General features: G+C 55.2%; 2 protein-coding genes across 7 annotated transcripts; both read left to right on the forward strand.

Moving 5' to 3' along the window:
* The first annotated feature begins 87 nt into the window (after positions 1-87).
* On the forward strand, positions 88-8365 carry ELMO3 (engulfment and cell motility 3). 4 transcript variants are annotated; one of them, XM_061375894.1, is made up of 20 exons: positions 88-226; positions 312-352; positions 437-509; positions 584-634; positions 1026-1195; positions 2153-2252; positions 2357-2508; positions 3263-3341; positions 3769-3819; positions 4090-4212; positions 4391-4522; positions 4749-4853; positions 5323-5431; positions 5643-5779; positions 5878-6041; positions 6159-6271; positions 6507-6611; positions 6902-6984; positions 7234-7314; positions 7467-8365. In XM_061375894.1, the coding sequence occupies exons 1-20, from the start codon at positions 149-151 to the stop codon at positions 7677-7679; spliced, it is 2160 nt and encodes a 719-aa protein (XP_061231878.1). In that variant the 5' UTR covers positions 88-148; the 3' UTR covers positions 7680-8365. The 4 variants fall into 4 exon arrangements, with proteins under 4 accessions (XP_061231878.1, XP_061231879.1, XP_061231880.1 ...); XM_061375895.1 differs by lacking the exon at positions 4090-4212; XM_061375896.1 differs by lacking the exons at positions 88-226; positions 312-352; positions 437-509; ... (3 more) ...; positions 2357-2508; positions 3263-3341 and having other exon boundaries at positions 4104-4212; positions 7467-8364.
* A 1523-nt stretch (positions 8366-9888) lies between these two features.
* TMEM208 (transmembrane protein 208) lies at positions 9889-15654 on the forward strand. Of its 3 annotated transcripts, XM_061375900.1 has the most exons (6): positions 9889-9951; positions 10028-10123; positions 10202-10261; positions 10349-10485; positions 13896-13980; positions 15121-15654. In XM_061375900.1, the coding sequence occupies exons 1-6, from the start codon at positions 9946-9948 to the stop codon at positions 15256-15258; spliced, it is 522 nt and encodes a 173-aa protein (XP_061231884.1). In that variant the 5' UTR covers positions 9889-9945; the 3' UTR covers positions 15259-15654. The 3 variants fall into 3 exon arrangements, with proteins under 3 accessions (XP_061231884.1, XP_061231883.1, XP_061231885.1); XM_061375899.1 differs by lacking the exon at positions 15121-15654 and having other exon boundaries at positions 13896-14242; XM_061375901.1 differs by lacking the exon at positions 9889-9951 and having other exon boundaries at positions 9964-10123; positions 10353-10485.
* Positions 15655-16971: the final 1317 nt, after the last annotated feature.

Consider the following 16971-nt stretch of genomic DNA (forward strand, 5'->3'; position numbering starts at 1 on the left):
TGGGCCTGCTCGGAACGGGGCCGGGAACGGGGCTGGGAAGCAGCGGCGGCAGGGCCGCAGGGCCCAACGGGAGGCGGTGGCGGCGGCGGCGGCGGCTGCAGTGACCCGGAACTGCGGTGCAGCGAGCAGGGAGCAGCAGACAGGAGCCATGCCGCCGCGCAAGGACGTGGTGAAGATAGCCATCCAGATGGTGGGAGCCATCCCGCAGCTCATCGAGCTCCACCAGGTACCACCCGGCACCCCCGGGTCCCGCCCCCGGGCCCCCCCCCGGCGCCGCCTCACGGCCGCGTCCCCAACCCTGTCCCTTGCAGACCAAGCCCCTCGCCTCGGTGCTCAAGGACGTCTGCGACGCGTGAGTACCGCCCCCGCCGCCCATCACCGCGGTGGGGACCGGCCCTGCCTGCCCGGCGCGGTGACCGGGTCCCCGTTGGCACAGGTGGAGCCTGCCCAACGCCGAGCAGTACGCGCTGCAGTACGTGGACGGGCGGCAGACCTACATCACCGAGTCGGTGAGACACCCTCCGCCTACGCCAGCGCCGCGGCCGTGGCGTGCCCGGCCTCACCGCTGCCTTTCTCCTCACAGAACCGCGGGGACATCAAGAACGGGAGCATTTTACGACTGACCACCTCCCCGGTACATCCCTCCACTCCCCCATAGCCCCCGGCTCCTTCTCTGCTGTGTGTGCTCTGGGGAGATGTCCCTGCTGTGACTTCTGGCTCCTCATGGTGCCCCAGATCCAGCAGAAGTAACATGGGAATAAGACCTGTCTCAACCTTCATTCTCCCTCAGCAGAGCCTGGGGCAGTTTGAAGGGAAACTAAATCATTTTGAGATGCTTTGGACACGTGGGCCAACTCATCAAGTGTTCCTAGCACTAGCTCCTTCCTCTGCTCTTCCTCAGCTCTCTCTCAGTCCAGATTCCCACCAGGGTGGCTGTAGCCTAAAGCCTCTTTCTAAAACTGGTGCTTAAGCTCTTCCAGCCTGCTCCAGTCTCCTTGCTGTCTCGGTTCTTTCCTTCCTGGTAGGACCAAGAAGCGGAACGTTTGTACAGCGGGATCCAGAGCAACAACTCAGATGTGAAGACTGACTCACTGAAGAAGCTTGCAAGCCTCTCCCAGGACGTGACCTTTGCTCAGGAGTTCATTAACAGGAATGGCTTGAAACAAATCTTCTATATAGTGGAAGAAGGGAACGAGTGGGTATCAGGAGAGGACTTCCCTTGCAGTTCTTGATTGTTTTTCTCCCTCGGTGTGAGCTTTAGGCTGGGTGTTGGACTGGACTCTGTTCATGTTCCTGGCTCGTTGCTGGTGCTGTGGCATAAAAGGCAGTGGTCGTTGCAGGGCACTTGGCTCTGCATGTGCCTTGCCTGCAGGTATATGACTGTCTCTCCTCACACTGGCAGCTGTTGGAACATCCCCACAAGTCTGTGGTCCTCACTCGTTGTGAATGTGACCAGATCTGAACCTCCCATCCCTTCACTGGCTGGGTCATCGGCATCCTCATGGGTTGTTCTATCAGGAAGCCTCTTGTGATGATCCTAGCTTCCACTGCTGTTATTCCTGCCACACCAAATAATTCCTCTGTCCTGAGGCTCTGTCTGAGCTGTGAGAGATCTGCAGGCAGCTCGAGAAACGCCTGGCTGCCAAATACTGGTGTCTGCTTGACTCTTCCAGGAAGTGATAGTGCGTCTCCTGTTGTAACCTTATCTAGGTGTTCCTGCTCCGGCAGGGGGATTGGACTGGATGAGCTTTTGAGGTCCCTTCCAATCTGTAGCATACTGTGATACTGTGATCTCCTCTGAGCTCCTGCCTCACAGAGGATGTGGCCTTTAAACCCAGGCAGTGCAGCACGTGTTTCGTGGAAGCACGGTGAGGGATTTGGATGGTTTGGTTTTCCCAAGGGCTTGTCTGCGGTATGGTGGTAACACAGCTTTCCAGAAACTGTTGAGCTTCCCCTGGGTCAACTTCATGACATGGTTAAGTGAGAGCTCCATTTCTTACCCAACAGTGGCTCTTTTCTTTTTTCTCCTGCTCACTGCTTCTCCAGCTGTTTCTAACGTACCCACCAGTGTGCAACTGCATTCCCATCTTATGGTGGTGACTGTGGGGTGTCTGGAGCCGTCCTCACCGCATTTGCTCATCTGTTTCTCCAGCACAGGGGAGATGCTGGCTTACACCCTAAAGGCCTTCATGGAGCTGATGGAGCATGATTTTGTTTCCTGGGAGACTCTTAGTACAGCCTTCATCAAGAAGGTAAGTGTCTTTTGCAGTCTCCACAGCCCGTGCCCTTGGGATTCCTTGTTGCCTTTGTCACCCAGGCTCAGCCTGCTGCTGACAGATGGTTTTGTGTCTCACAGATAGTGAGTTACGTCAATATGAGTGTGGTGGATGCATCCATCCAGCAGCTCTCCTTGTCTATCTTGGAGAACATGGTGCCTACCAGTCGCCTCCTCTTTGAGCTAGTCAAAAAAGAAGTGACGTTGGATCGTCTTCTCGCCCACCTGCAGGTGTAAGTGGAGAGGTGGAGAGGCCGCAGCATCATTTGTCCGCACCACAAAGCTGGTGGGGATGAGCTGGAGGGGATTTCTCCAGGTCTCACTGATTATCTCTGGCACAATGTTGTACTGTGCCCTCCTCAAACAACATGTGAGGAAGGGATGTACTATCCTAAAACCATCCTTTATACAGGGTAGATTCCTTCATTCATGGCCTGTTCCATTCAGATATTTCAGTCCTTTAGCTGACCTGCTGTTGTACTGGTGCTGGCTCTTCCTTCCCTTTCCCTGGTGTCTTTAGGAGCAGGAGTGAACACCCTGTGACTCGGGTGGTGGTGCTATACTGTTTGTTAAATCCCTCAGCTAAGGCGGGTCCTTTGTTCCCTTATCCTCCTCGCGTCTCTGCATCTCTTCAGTCTGGAGTTGTTCGGTTTGCTGCTAGAAAATGGAGAGGCTTGTGCCCAGGTCTCCTGCCAGGCAGGAGTCTGCTGCTCACCCTGGGTTTTCCTGTTGCTCCAAAATGCTGCACCCATGGGTGTGAGCAGAGCAGTATCTGCCCCATCCATGGGTGCTCTGCAGTGTCAGCTGTGGGCACCATCTCACCCTTCACCCTATTGTCAGCAGCTGCTCACTCATGGCTCTGGACTCTCTGGGTCTCCCAGCTCCATGCAGTGGGTACTGAGAGTGAGGTGGGGAGAGGACTCTGCCTTGGGGAGGGAAAGACCATGCACAGAGCTGGTGACTCTCCTCCTCCTCCTCCTCCTGCAGGACAAATGTCCAGTTACAGCTGAAGGCGATGGCCCTGCTCATTGCGCTACTGCTGGCTGCGACTAATGCTGAGCGGCGGGTAAGGGATGAGGCAGCAGACAGGACCGGTTGCTGAAAGTGCCCCATGATGGGCTCTTAGGCAGCTGGGTCCTCTGCAGCAGTGTTTGTGCTCTCTGGGGTGGTGAGAGGTTTAAAGTCAGCGTCCTCATTCTGCCTCTTCTCCTTGACCAACACAACCTGCTCTGGCAGCTGGGTGGGGCAGGATCTCTTTGAGCCCCACTGAGGTGGGCTAGTCCTGGACGCCAGGGCAGTGGGAGCTGGGGGCAGGTCTCCTGCTCACCAGTGTCACTCCAGAGACTGCTGGTTCCTTTCTGTTATCACCATGGCTGTCACCCAAAGCCAGGCATAACAGGGAAGCGAGTCTGCAGAGGGAACAGTGGCTTTTCTGGGGGGGAAATGATGGTGTGCTGAGCTGGGGAGCATCTCACAGCCTCATCCTTTCATAGGACATGATGGAGTACCTGAGGGGGAAGAACATCAGGCAGTTTATCCACAAGGTGAGGAGCTGGGGTTGTGCAAGGGTGTGCTCTGTTCTTCATCCTCTATCCTTCCTCCCCAGCCTTTGGTGACAGTGCCTGGCTGGGTTGCTTGTGTGCCTCACACCTATTCCTTGATGCCTTCCTTGATGGGTGCTGCTGCATTTGCACCCATTTGCCCAGAGTTGCACCCCTTGGCAGAACCTGCCAGGCTTTGGCTGTTGGGCCCTGCGCTTGGAGGAACTGGGAGAAGCAGCCTGGGGGACCCTTCTCACTCACGGTCTCCTGTAGAACATCATCCACAGCTCCGAGCCGCTGGGGGACGAGATGGCCCATTACCTGTACGTGCTGCAGTCTGTCAGCCTCAACCTGTGTGAGCGCCGTATGAGGACCTCCATGGATCCCTACTCCCAGGTCTGGGAGCGTTCTCCTTTTCAGTGTGGCCCTGCACTCCTCCATCTGTGGAAGTAGAGGCGGGTGAAGGTTCGCCGTTGGGTGAACCCAGCACATGTGATTTCATTGTCCATTTGTCCTGAGAGAACCTGTTTCCATGAGGCTCCCCAGCACTCCCTCCTCTCTGCTCTCCCACCAGGAACAGCGGGACCTTCTCCAGTTGCTGCGTCAAACTGCCTTTGAGTCAGAGAGCGAGGTGCCTGCCAGCAGCTTCAGCACTGAGCGCCGACGGTCCCTCTGTGCCAAGGAGTTCCGCAAACTGGGCTTCATGGTGTGTTCCCCTGCGTCCCTTCCCCAGCCTCGTGCTCTGGAGCACCTTGTGATGGCTGCCCTAAGCCTCATGTCCCTGCTGATCTGATGGGCCTCCATGCGGCACCTCCCTCAGCTCCCATGATACTCCCAAACAGCAAGTTTAGCTGCTAGGACTCAAAGGCAAACTGGGAGGACTCTGCTGCTCTAACAAAGCAGCTGCTAAATTGCATCCTTCTATGTCCTAGAACAACAGCAACCCAGCAGAGGACCTCCGCCGTGCTCCACCAGGTCTCCTTGCCCTTGACAACATGGTGTATTTCTCCAAGCACACCCCTAATGCCTATAGCAGGGTGCGTACTCTCTCCTAAAGAACTCTGGTGTAGATGTGCTGGTGCATCTCCTTTTCCTTTCCCTCTGACCCGTACCTGGCCAAAGCCAGGCAAGGATGTCCCTTTTGGGCAAGTGTTCTACTGCTGCCCTGTTTCAGATGGAGCTGAGTCCTCCTTGTGGGTAGGAGCAGCTATTTGAGGCTGGAAGCACTGACGGCTCCCCATAAGTTTTTTTGGTTTCCAAGCCTTCTTCCTATCTGAACAGACTAGGACAATTTGGATGAAACTAGCCATTAGCCATGCTGCCACCCATTTTGCCTGTGATCAGCTCCTACACAGCAGCAGGGGAAGGAGGAGGCTGGGGCTGGTTTTGGGGATAGCTAACTACTTCTCTTTGGAATGGCTTAACGTGGGGGGAGAGCTTGACTAGGAAGTTCAGGAGGAGCCCCACTGTTGGGGCTGCCCTCTGAGTCCACTGCCTTCTCCTCAGTTTGTCCTTGAGAACAGCAGCCGGGAAGACAAGCATGAGTGCCCCTTTGCTCGAAGCAGCATCCAGCTCACCTTGATCCTCTGTGAGATCCTGCACATCGGAGAGACGTGTATGTGTGCACCCTGGCCTTTCTTCCCTGTCCTGCTGCCTGGCAGGAGTGGGGACAAGCTGCCAAGGCAGGGGACTGTGAGCACAGGGCCACCAGGCACTGGTGTCGCCTACAGCAGGGAAAGGTTCTGGGAAATGTCCAGGTTCTTCTGGACACTGAAGTCCCCTGGAAAAACTGGGAAGTCTGGCATCATGTGTCCTTTTCACCACAGGCTCAGAGACTGCTCAGGCCTTTTACCCTATGTTCTTCGGGCAGGATCATTTCTTTGAAGAGCTCTTCTGCATCTGCATCCAACTGGTGAACAAGACCTGGAAGGAGATGCGTGCTACCCAGGAGGACTTTGACAAGGTGTGAGGGAGCACTGGGGTCCTGAGTGGGAACTGTGCAGCAATTCAGGGTCTCTGGGGAGCATCACCAGACTGGGGGTGACATCCTGTGCCCTGCAGGTGCTGCAGGTAGTGCGGGAGCAGATCACCAGGACCCTGTCCCTCAAGCCCACCTCCCTGGAGCTGTTCAAGACCCGAGTGAACGCACTGAACTACAGCGAGATCCTGAAGCTGCGGCAGACAGAGCGACTGCACCAGGAGGAGACGCTGGCTGTGCCTGTGCTGTGAGTGAGCTGTAGGCAGGGCTGGGGGCTGCAGGGACGGATGCTGTGGGGTTGCTGAGGAGGCCAGTGAGAGCCTGGTGAAGCTGCCATGCTCCTGTTCTCTGGTTCTCACCACAGAGAGCTGCGTGAGAGACTGAAGCCCGAGCTGCTGGAGCTGGTCCGACAGCAGCGCCTGCTGCACCTCTGCGAGGGCACCCTCTTCCGCAAGATCAGCAGCCGCCGCAGGCAGGGTGAGTGCAGCCCCCTGCTCCTGGATGGGGGTCCCAGGAGGGAACAGAGGCTTGTCCCCATGTCCGCTGCCACTGGGGATCAATCTGCACAATTAATCAGTGGGGAGTAGCGTGCCTGTCTCCCTGGATTGCTGATGTGGGGTAACCCACAGAGTAGGACCAAGTGGGGTATCCACCTGGGCAGGGGCCCTCAGTGGGAGAGGCCGAGCATTTTCTAACATCCTTTCTGCTGCAGACAAGCTCTGGTACTGCCGGCTGTCACCCAACCACAAGGTGCTGCACTATGGGGACGTGGAGGAGGGGGTGCACTCTCCCCCTATTGAGAGCCTGATGGAGAAAAGTAGGTGACGGAGAGGAGAGGGTGGGAAGGAGGGAGGGCGCCCTCTGCCATCCCCAGTTGTGACATGCTGGGGATGCCTTAATGTAGGGATTGCCCCTCTGCGTGGCTGCTGCCTCCTTGCCCAGTGCCCACTGGTGTGTGCTGGCTCTCCAGTGGGGCTTTGTGGAGCCTCCTTCCCTTCCCCGAGCTGTGGGTGGCTATGAGCCCCCATACCTGGGCTCTGCTGGGCTCTGGGGACCTGGGGAAAAGGAGAGGAGAGCAGGCACTGACAGCTCCTCTGCTTGCCCCAGTTCCTGTTGCAGACATGAAGATGCTGCTTGTGGGGAAGGAGTGTCCGCACACAAAGGAGAAAGGCTCTGGGAAACAGAACAAGGTCAGCACCTCCCACTACACCCTGGCTCTGCACAGGGGACTCGGTGGGCTGCCCTCCACATCTGGTGGTGGGTTTTGGTGGTGGGTGGAGGGTGTCAGGTTGGGTGGTTTCCTGGATGAAGTGGCTTGAGACTGGAGACCTCTTGGGTCTCCTGGGGCACAGAGGAGGTGGCTGGGAGGCCGCTCCTGTCCTGAACCCCTGCCAGGACTGGAAAGAGCGCAGCTGAGAAGCCACGTAACCCCTCTGCAGGATGTCCTGGAGCTGGCCTTCTCCATTGTGTATGACATGGAGGAATACTGCCTCAACTTTGTTGCCCCAACCCGGTATGAGGTAAGCTCCATGGGCCTGCTGTGGCCAGTTGTCCCTGCCAGGAGACAGCAGGGAAGGAAGGGATCTGCACATGTGTGGGCCTGAGATGGGAGCCACATGAGAGGAGGTGGCCTCTTGAGCTGCTACCAGAGGTGCCTGTGCTGTTTCCCCAGTTCTGCCTCTGGACAGATGGGCTGAACGTGCTCCTCGGCAAGGACATGACGAGTGAACGGACGCAGACAGACCTTGATGTCCTGCTATCCATGGAGCTCAAGCTGCGGGTCCTGGACCTGGAAAACATCAGCATCCCTGACACCCCTCCTCCCATCCCCAAGCCCCCCAGCAACTTAAATTTCTGCTATGACTTCAGCCACGCAGAGCAGTGAGTTCCTCCTTGTGCCTAGTTCTCCCTTATGCCCCCCAAAATCAACCCCGTTCTGCTATTCTCTGTCCCTCATCTCCAGTCCAAAGGGACATGCCCAGGTGCTGGCTAGGGGCTACGTGCTGCCTGCATCTTGCCCATTCCGGGGTGAACAGCCCGTCCTTTCCTACCTGTGTCTTGCCCTCCTGTGGGAGCACAGGGATGAGCCACCAAGCATCAGGCTCTTGTTTAAGGTGGGGGTGACCTGTCTGCTTTGCTCCCATGCCACAGGCAAGACTATATTGCAGGCAGCCAAACACCTCTGGGGTGGTGCTGACCCCCACCACTGCCAGGCATTGAGCAGAGAGGGCAAAGATAGGGCTGGAGTAAAGGTTATGGCAGCTCTGGGACAGCTGGAGGGGGGTCAGCACCACAAAGGTACGAATCTATGCAGCCTAACTCTCCACATGAGTGCAGGGGATCCTCTCTTGACAAAAACACAGTTAGAAAAAGGATAAAAGCCACTTTCCCCTTGGTTTGGTGAGCAGATGTCGTCTCCAGAGCACCATGTGCCTGCCCAGCCAGGACCCTCCTGTACTGAAATGGTTTTTCACTGAGCCCTGTGTGCTCCCTGTTCTGGAAGGGGGGTCTTTAGGGTACAATCTCCCTCTCCCCAGCACCTCATCAGCTGGGGGTCCACTGCCACCACGCCTGGTGCAAGGAGACTCTGGTCTGTACTTGCTGCTTAGTGCTGTGGTGGTGTGCCAGTCCTGGTGCCTTCCCCTGCCCCGGGCAGATACGTGCACACTTCAGCCATGGTGCTGCACTACTGCACCATGACAAGCTACCTCCCACTACGGTGCCCCACACCTTCTCGTGCCTACAGCTTCTGCAGGGGTGCTGCAGTCACAGTGGCTGCTGCAGGGCACCAGGGCTTGGCTGTGCCTCTGCTCCCCATGTACTGGGACAATAAACACGTGTGGAGAACTCACAGCTGTGTTCTTGCCAAAGGTTTTGGGTAGGGCTTGCGCAAAAGTGATCCTGGTGATCTTGCACCTCAGCTCTACTCTTGTGAGACCCCACTTGGAGCACTGTGTGCAATTCTGGTGTCCCCAGCGTGAAAAGGACATGGAGCTGCTGGAGCAAGTGCAGAGGAGGGCCACAACCATGATCAGGGGCTGGAGCAGCTCCCGTATGAGGGCAGGCTGAGAAAGTTGGGGCTGTTCAACCTGGAGAAGAGAAGGCTGCGTGGAGACCTCAGAGCAGCCTTCCAGTATCTGAAGGGGGGCTATAGGGATGTTGGGGAGGGACTCTTCATCAGGGACTGTAGAGATAGGACAAGGGATGATGGGTTTAAGCTGAAACAGCTGAGATTTAGGTTGGTTATAAGGAAGAAGCTCTTCCCTGTGAGGGTGCTGAGGCCCTGGCACAGGGTGCCCAAAGAAGCTGTGACAGTGTTGAAGGCCAGGCTAACGGGGTTTGGAGCAACCTGCTCTAGTGGAAGGGGTCCCTGCCTGTGGCAGGGGTTGGAACTGAATGGTTTTAAGGTCCCTTCCAGCCCAAACCAGTCTGGGTTCCTATGAAAAGGGTCAAAGCAGGCAAGAGCAGGATGGTGGTGTGGGAGCTGCAGCACTGGGCATGAAGGCTGGACAGCTGGCAGGTCCTGGTGCTGAGGTGCAGGCATGGAGTCCATCACCATTCCTCACCTGAGGAATCATAGAATCAGCCAGGTTGGAACAGGCCTTTAAGGGCAAGTCCAACCTTTCCCCCAGGCCTGCCAAGGAAGGACTGTTACCAGGAAGGTGGCAGTGGGGCTACAGGTAAGGCCGGTTCCATCCAAGGCAGGCTCAGGCCAGCTGCAGGGAGCAACTTGGACAGCCTCAGCTCCTGCAAACAGGCCAGTGCTAGGTCTGAAGCTTGGAGAGCAGCGTCCCTGACATACAGAGGCTGCTACCGGGGAGCCGAGGCTGGTGAGGGCAGTCTGTGGGAGGCCGCTGCCCCGTAGGCTCTGCCGCCCCTCCATGCACCCCACCACCACTCGGAGTGAGCGGAGCTCCTCAGGGAGCAGGGCCCTGACGCGGGTCCCGAGAGCCGGTGACGGGCCCGGAGCGGGGAGGGAAGGGGGGCATCAAGCCCCGTGTCTGCAGAGCCCCGGTGTGCATGTGGGCTGGCAAGCGGAGAACCCCCGCCCCGGGGTGGGCAGCGGGAGAAGCGCCGGGAGGGAGGCGCCGGCCGCCATTTCCGGGTCCCTTCCGGCGGGGCCGGAAGCGGAGCGCGGAGCCGGCGCGGCAATGGCGGTGAGTGGCGGGGCCGGGGCGCGGGGATGCGGGGGCCCGGGGAGGCCGCTGACCTTGGCCTGTCTCGGTTCCGCAGCCCAAGGGGAAGGCGGGCACCAAAGGCAAGAAGCAGATCTTCGAGGAGAACCGGGAGACGCTGCGCTTCTACCTCCGCATCATCCTGGCGGCCTCCGTGAGTGCCTGGGCGGGCGGGAAGGGCCGGGCCGTGCTGGGCCGTGCTGTGCTGACGCGGGCTGTACTCTCTCCGCAGGCCCTCTACGCCGTGGTGAACTTGGTCATCTTCTACCCCTCCGCCTCCGCGTGGACATGGGTGAGCTGTGGCGGCTCCGCGGCCTTTCCCGGCCGTGCCGCGGGAGGGCCGCGGCTCTGGCGGCTGACGGCTGTTCCCTTGCTGCAGGTAGCCTTCATCTTCAGCTGCGTGGTGTACGGCACAAGCTACCGGTCCATGAGCTCCATGGCAAAGCCGTCGTTCACAGATGATGGCAGCCTTGCCGACGGGGGAATTGACCTGAATATGGAGCAGGGGATGGCAGAGTGAGTGTCCACACGAGCCCAGGTGAGCAGGACCTGCTGCCTGAGCGTGTTCACAGAGCCGGGAGAGCCCAGGCCTCTGCTCCTACCTCAGCTTGCCCACAGGTGTGAGGGGAGCTGGAGTTGTTTCATCTGAGAATCGTAGAATCACAGACTGGTTTGCATTGGAAAGGCCCTAAAGATCACCCAGTTCCAGCCCCCTGCCACAGGAAGGGACACCTTCCACTAGAGCAGGTTACTCCAACCCAGCCTTGAACACTGTCAGGGATGGAGCATTTACCACTTCTCTGGGCAGCCAGTTCCAGTGCCTCACCACCCTCACAGTAAAGAACTTCTCCCCCATTATCTGAAAGCTTTGCCTGGCGTGCACTAGTCACCAGCTGCTGTGTGGGTATGTCAGCCTAGAACAGTCACTGTCTGAGGGGCTGAGGCACACAGGTAAGAGATCCCAAATGGTTCAGCTGGAACAGCTCACAGACATCTTTCAGTGCAGAAACAATGCTGATACTGTCCATGCTTCTGCAACACACAGATATGTACATTCCTTTTTAAATCAGCACTGCAGGTAGTGCTCAACAGAGCAGAAAGGCTGCTAGTTACCCCATCCTGGCTGCATCTGCACACTAGCAGACCTCCTCTCTGACTTAGAATCACAGAACCAGAGTGTTTTGGGTTGGAAGGGACTTTAAAGCTCACCCAGTTTCAACCCCCTGTCACAGGCAGGAACACCTTCCGCTAGAGCAGGTTCCAAGCCCCCGTCCAACATGGCCTTTACCAGCTTCTCTTGTCTTGTCAGCCTTTTCTTCTCCCTGTGCTTGTGAATGCCTCATGTCTGTCTGCAGACAGCATCAAGTGTTTGCATGTCCAGTGTTCTTCGCAGTGCTCTAACGCTTGGTCAAACAACACACAATGGCAGTTCCTGAAGAGCTCTGTTACATAAAGTAAGGAGACAACAGTACTGAAGCAGAGAAACAGCTTATAGATTTATGTGTTTTCTAACAGTAGCTCTCAGACTAGTTACAGGAACCTGCCAGGCAGTTGTGGACACATGGCTTTGCACTCTGTCTCCTTGCCCTCAGCCTCCATCTGCTGGCCCACCTTGTGCTGGGGTTCTTAAGTGTGTGCTGAGCGAGGTACCTGGAGTCCTTGTCCCCTTCCCTCCCACATCTCTGCCTTATGATTTCAGGTTTACCTCTGTCTTCTTGTTGGCAGGCTTTTTCAAGGGTGCTCCCAGCTGAGCCTGCTGCATCACATCAAGTGCTGTCATGCTGGAAGGGCCATCTATTAATACACTTCGGGTTTTTTAACATGAGCTTTGTTCCTGCAGCTAGCAGGTGTTACCAGCAGGCAGACCTGCTTGTGCAGCACAGAACTTGCTGTCTGCACAGAATGAGCTCTTATCTCTGGTTTTGTGAGTGGAATAGTAGATGTGCGACCTGCAGCCAGAAAGACTTGGATGCCTGGTGTAAGAGCCAAGGAATGAGGTGGCCAGGGAGTTATTTCTGGTGTGACTTGTAAGCTGAGTGCTTTATGCCTTCTTCATCCTATAGTGATTTCTCTTTCCTGATGTTCAGCTGAGCACTTTTCTCCTATTTTATGCTGTTCTGGCTCAACCTGGTCTGGTGGAAGGCGTCACTGCGCATGGCAGGGGGTTAAAACTGGATGAGTTTTAAGGTCCCTTCCAACCCAAATCACTCTGGGATTCTGTGTTTTGGGTACCTTTTTTGTGAATGGCACCATGGGACAGTGGAATAAGGAAAATACAGCAAGTTTGGTGTCATCCGGGGTATCCTGGTTGAGGGAGATGCCTTTGGGAGATGTGTAAGGCACCGAGGCAGGGTGGGTGCCCTGATACTTGCCCCATGCAGATGTGTGATGGTGGTGCCAAGGGAAATGACTGACAGGAGCTGGCAATGGATCCTGTTACCTGCTGTAAAAAGGTGACAAGTACTGTGGTGCTGAGGTTTTTCTGCCTGAGGAACACACTGTTGGGGTGAGTTTTATAACACATTAAAATGAATTGATGTTTGTCCAAGGCACAGGCTGTGCAAAGCACAGGGGAGGCTGAGCTCTCAAAACAAAAGCTGTACAGCCGAAGTTCCCATCCTTACCCTGTGCCTTTGTACCTGTGCAGAACCCTTAGGCCTGAGAGTTTAACCCTGCTGGTACATCAACACAAAGTGTTAACAAACACTCAGTGCTCCTCCTGTTGGCTGTATCCGTTTTGTCAGCTCTAAATTGCCACTTTGGGGATGGTGGAACTACTCCAGGCTAGTGGCTACTTCCAGAACGCAGGGGATGTTTCCTGCCTCTCAGCTGAGTGTGCTGCAGCAGATGAACTCGTCCTCTTTCGGAGCTGCTTCCTGAATGCTGTGGATTTGATGGTGTTTGCCTCCTGCTGTCTGTAACTGAAGCAGATTTTTGTGTTGCTCTGGGATTGAGAAAGGCGTCCTTGCTGGTCCCTGGGAGAGCTGGTTCTGTGGGGTGCCTGCCATCACCCCTGTGTCCTCTGGTGATGCACAAGATTTCCGCACCTCAGTGTCTGGTTATGGAGCTGTTGATGGTGTATTCTGCAGTGTCTTGGCTGATGCTGGTGTCCCTGAACCAGCCTGAACCAGCTCTCTGTGGTCACTTTGCTGTGCTGCCCAGAATGAGACAAACTATTTGATTATTTTGGCTTTGTCTTCTTGACCCCATTCTTGGATTTGGTCAAGTGTTTCTTGCTCCATCAGATAATGATTTAATGGGAGTGAAAGAGTTCATGTTTTCTAACCCTCCATGACACATCCCATGACTCCTGTTGAAAAAACTAATACCTGCTCCCCTCTGCTGGGTGTCAGGTGTCCTGAGAGCAGTAGTTTAACTGTGGGCAGCTTGTTCCCCTCCGTAGCTGCTCTTGGCTCTGCCTCAGGCTGGTGTGGAAGATCCCAGGGTTGGATAAGCAGGAGGGGAGTGCTCCTCACCACGGATGGTGTGCTTGTCCATGCAGCACCTAGCCCTTTGGTGACTCTGAGTGTGAAATGGCATAGGGAAGATGCATATTTCCCTTCAGTGCAGCCAGCCGTGAGCAGCTCAGCTTCATGCCATGATGTTTATCAAATCAGCAGGCACTGGCTGCTGCTGCATACTGTAGGGGAAGTGGTTTTGTTGCTGATTTCCACCCCCCTGCATTCCTCAGCTTTCTCAATGTCCCTTTTCATAAGGAGCCTGGCTCTTTAGCTCGTCAGATCCATTTATTTTTGTTGTTTACTGCTCTGATTCTTCTAGATTACCCTTGTGTGGCCAAGCAGAGCCACAGCGGGCAGGCAGAGCTGCTGCCCGAAGGCAGCACAGACAGGCTCTGGTGCCAGAGGAGCTGGTGTGTGCAGCAGGGCCTGGGATGGAAGGTTCCTGTTTTGCTTTTCTTCCCTTAGGCACCTCAAGGATGTGATCCTGCTGACAGCCATAGTCCAAGTGCTGAGCTGCTTCTCTCTCTACCTCTGGTACTTCTGGCTCTTGGTAAGCCCCTGTGGTGGTCCTTGTTGCTCTACACTGTTCATGCCTTCCAGACTGGGGACATTATTTATTCATTTCATTTCAGTGTCCTGTTTCAGGCCAAAACTGTTTTCTGATAAACATTTTGATCTCCCTGTCAAATCTTGTTAAAAGTGAGGCCGTACAAGAGAAAGAAGTCCTGATCCTTCTGGATATTGCTGGCCCTGGCCTTCCTCCCTGGTCCTGTGAAAGGGCAACAAGAAACAGGCGGATCAAAGCCATCTTTGTGTGTAGAGCCTTTTTGTGACTGTAACAAACAGACTGTGTTTCTTTTTCTTTGGTTTTCTCAGTCACTCACCAGCACAGTCTGAGGCTGGGAACTGCTGGACCCTGGGTTGCTTGGTAGATAAAACGCTGTAGGCTTTGATTTCCCCTTAACACACCACACTCTTTCTATTCGTGACACATTTGTCATGTGCCTGTGGCTAAAACTGCTTTTGCAGAAGATCAGAAAATCTCCAGTTAGTTAAAAAATCCCAGATTTGCTTTGACTATATGCCACAATGGTATGTAAGGCAATCTTATCATAGAATCATAGGATGGGTTGGGTTGGAAGGGACCTCAAAGCTCATCCAGTTCCAACCCCCTGCCACGGGCAGGGACACCTTCCACTAGACCAGGTTGCTCCAAGCCCCTGTGTCCAGCCTGGCCTTGAACACTGCCAGGGATGGAGCAGCCACAGCTTCTCTGGGCACCTTGTGCCAGTGAATCTTAGAAAGCCTATCTCTTTCCAGTCTGTACTCACATTTCGTTCTAACTGGTCTGGCAGAGGGCAGTCTAGACCCTGACTGTCCCCTGGAGACCATCTGGGTAACATTTGCTTAATTCAGAGAATGTGCATGTTTTCTGAAGGAGGGAGAGGCAGAATGTTTGAGCAGATGGAGCTAATTCAGACCTGATGCTGGGCTTTCCATATATGAAGCTTAAGTGCTGGATACGTATGCAAGTTCTTAAACCGTATGAAATCAGGCCATGTATATTGGATGCCTGCCTTTGATTTCTGTGCATCCTGTGATCCAGCCTGGACAGATACTCCAGTTCCTTTGTCTTCCTCAGTGGGAGCAGCCCCAGTGTGACCGAGTTTGTGCCATGTGTGTGTTGCAGGCTCCAGGGCGCGCTCTCTACCTGCTGTGGGTGAACATCCTGGGGCCCTGGTTTACAGCTGAGTCTTCACCTGCCGGTCAGGAACCAAATGAGAAGAAGCAACGCCGCCAAGAACGCCGCCAGATGAAACGCTTCTAGCCCTGCTGGGGAGAAGGATTAACCCTTTCTCTCATCTCCATGCTGTTATTTCATCAGGGATGCAACCCAAACCACCGCAGTAGCTACACTGCCCTCTGTCATTGCTGCCATTTCCGCTAGAAGGGCCGCAAGAGTCTTCCCTTGGTCCTTAGCACCGCAACAGTCTTCCCTTGGTTGGTTCTTAGTACCACAAGAGTCTTCCCTTGATTGGTTCTTAGCACCACGAGTCTTCCCTTGGGTGGTTATTGCCAGTTGAGGCCTTACTCCTCGGGATGACGAGGGGGGCGGTGCTGGGGTGCGTGGCAGGACCTTCTTAAAGCAGCGCTGCGTCGCGTTTGAGGTTGGGGATGGCAACGTTGAAAGAAATAGCACATTAAAGAGCAGAGTCTAACTGACCGTGCTGGCAGTGTGTTCAAACAGGGGGAGCTTTTAAAAACACCAGTGTGATACAGGAGACCTGACCAGAGGGAAGCAAAATCCCCTCCAGTACAAGTGATCTTGCAGTGATCTTAGAGAAGAGATTCAGAGCAGCCCTGCAGAGAAGGACTTGGGTGTGCTGGTCGATGAGAAAATGAACATGAGCTGGATTCAGTGTGCGCTTGCAGCCCAGAAAGCAACCGCATCCTGGGCTGCATCAAAATGAGTGTGACCAGCAGGGTGAGGAAGGTGATCCTGCCACTCTACTTTGCTCTTGTGAGACCTCACCTGGAGTATTGTGTACAGTTCTGGTGTCCTCAACATAAAAAGGACATGGATCTGTTGGAACAAGTCCAGAGGAGGCCACGAGGATGCTCAGGGGACTGGAGCACCTCCGTATGAAGACAGGCTGAGAAAGTTGGGGCTGTTCAGCCTGGAGAAGAGAAGGCTGCGTGGAGACCTCATAGCAGCCTTCCAGTATCTGAAGGGGGCCTATAGGGATGCTGGGGAGGGACTCTTCATTAGGGACTGTAGCGACAGGACAAGGGGTAATGGGTTAAAACTTAAACAGGGGAAGTTTAGATTGGATATAAGGAGGAAATTCTTTCCTGTTAGGGTGGTGAGGCACTGGAATGGGTTGCCCAGGGAGGTTGTGAATGCTCCATCCCTGGCAGTGTTCAAGGCCAGGTTGGATGAGGCCTTGGGTGAGATGGTTTAGAGCGAGGTGTCCCTGCCCATGGCAGAGGGGTTGGAACTTGATGATCTTAAGGTCCTTTCCAACCCTAACCTATGGTTCTATGGTCTTATCCCTTCCCAAGCTTGCTGTGTGTTACCACAGCATCTGCACCTTGCAGAGGGGCTGCAGCTCCCCTGCCAGACCTGAAGTGTGAGGCAGCTGGAGGTGCTGTGAGCTGGGCTTGTAGCCAAACCTGGAGCTTTTGTGATTAAGCCTGGGCTTCCTGGAGCCCCAAAGTAGCCTGGGCTCCCTTTGCAGGAGCTCAGTGGGATGAAAGGTCACAAGAAGCTAAAACCAAATCTCGGGGGGGGGGGGGTGTTTTCTAAGAAAGGGCCCTCTTATGGGTGGCACAACTGCAGCAGAGATCATATGTTAGAGATCAGGAGCAGCGCACGAGCAGCTTCTGCTTTTGACTGCTGTGGTTTATTCATGTCCCTGCCCATTTGTTTTACGCACTCTGGTGAACCCATCCAGCTCCTGACGCAGCAGTTTGGGGCCATGCAGCTTTGCCGTGACCTATTGTCCACACGGTGTTTCCATGACATAAGTTTTATTACATG

Source organism: Neopsephotus bourkii, unplaced genomic scaffold, assembly GCF_033783945.1.
Source record: "Neopsephotus bourkii isolate Nb327-2 ecotype Australia unplaced genomic scaffold, CSIRO-AGI_Nbou_v1 NB_1680, whole genome shotgun sequence".
Taxonomy (NCBI): domain Eukaryota; kingdom Metazoa; phylum Chordata; class Aves; order Psittaciformes; family Psittacidae; genus Neopsephotus; species Neopsephotus bourkii.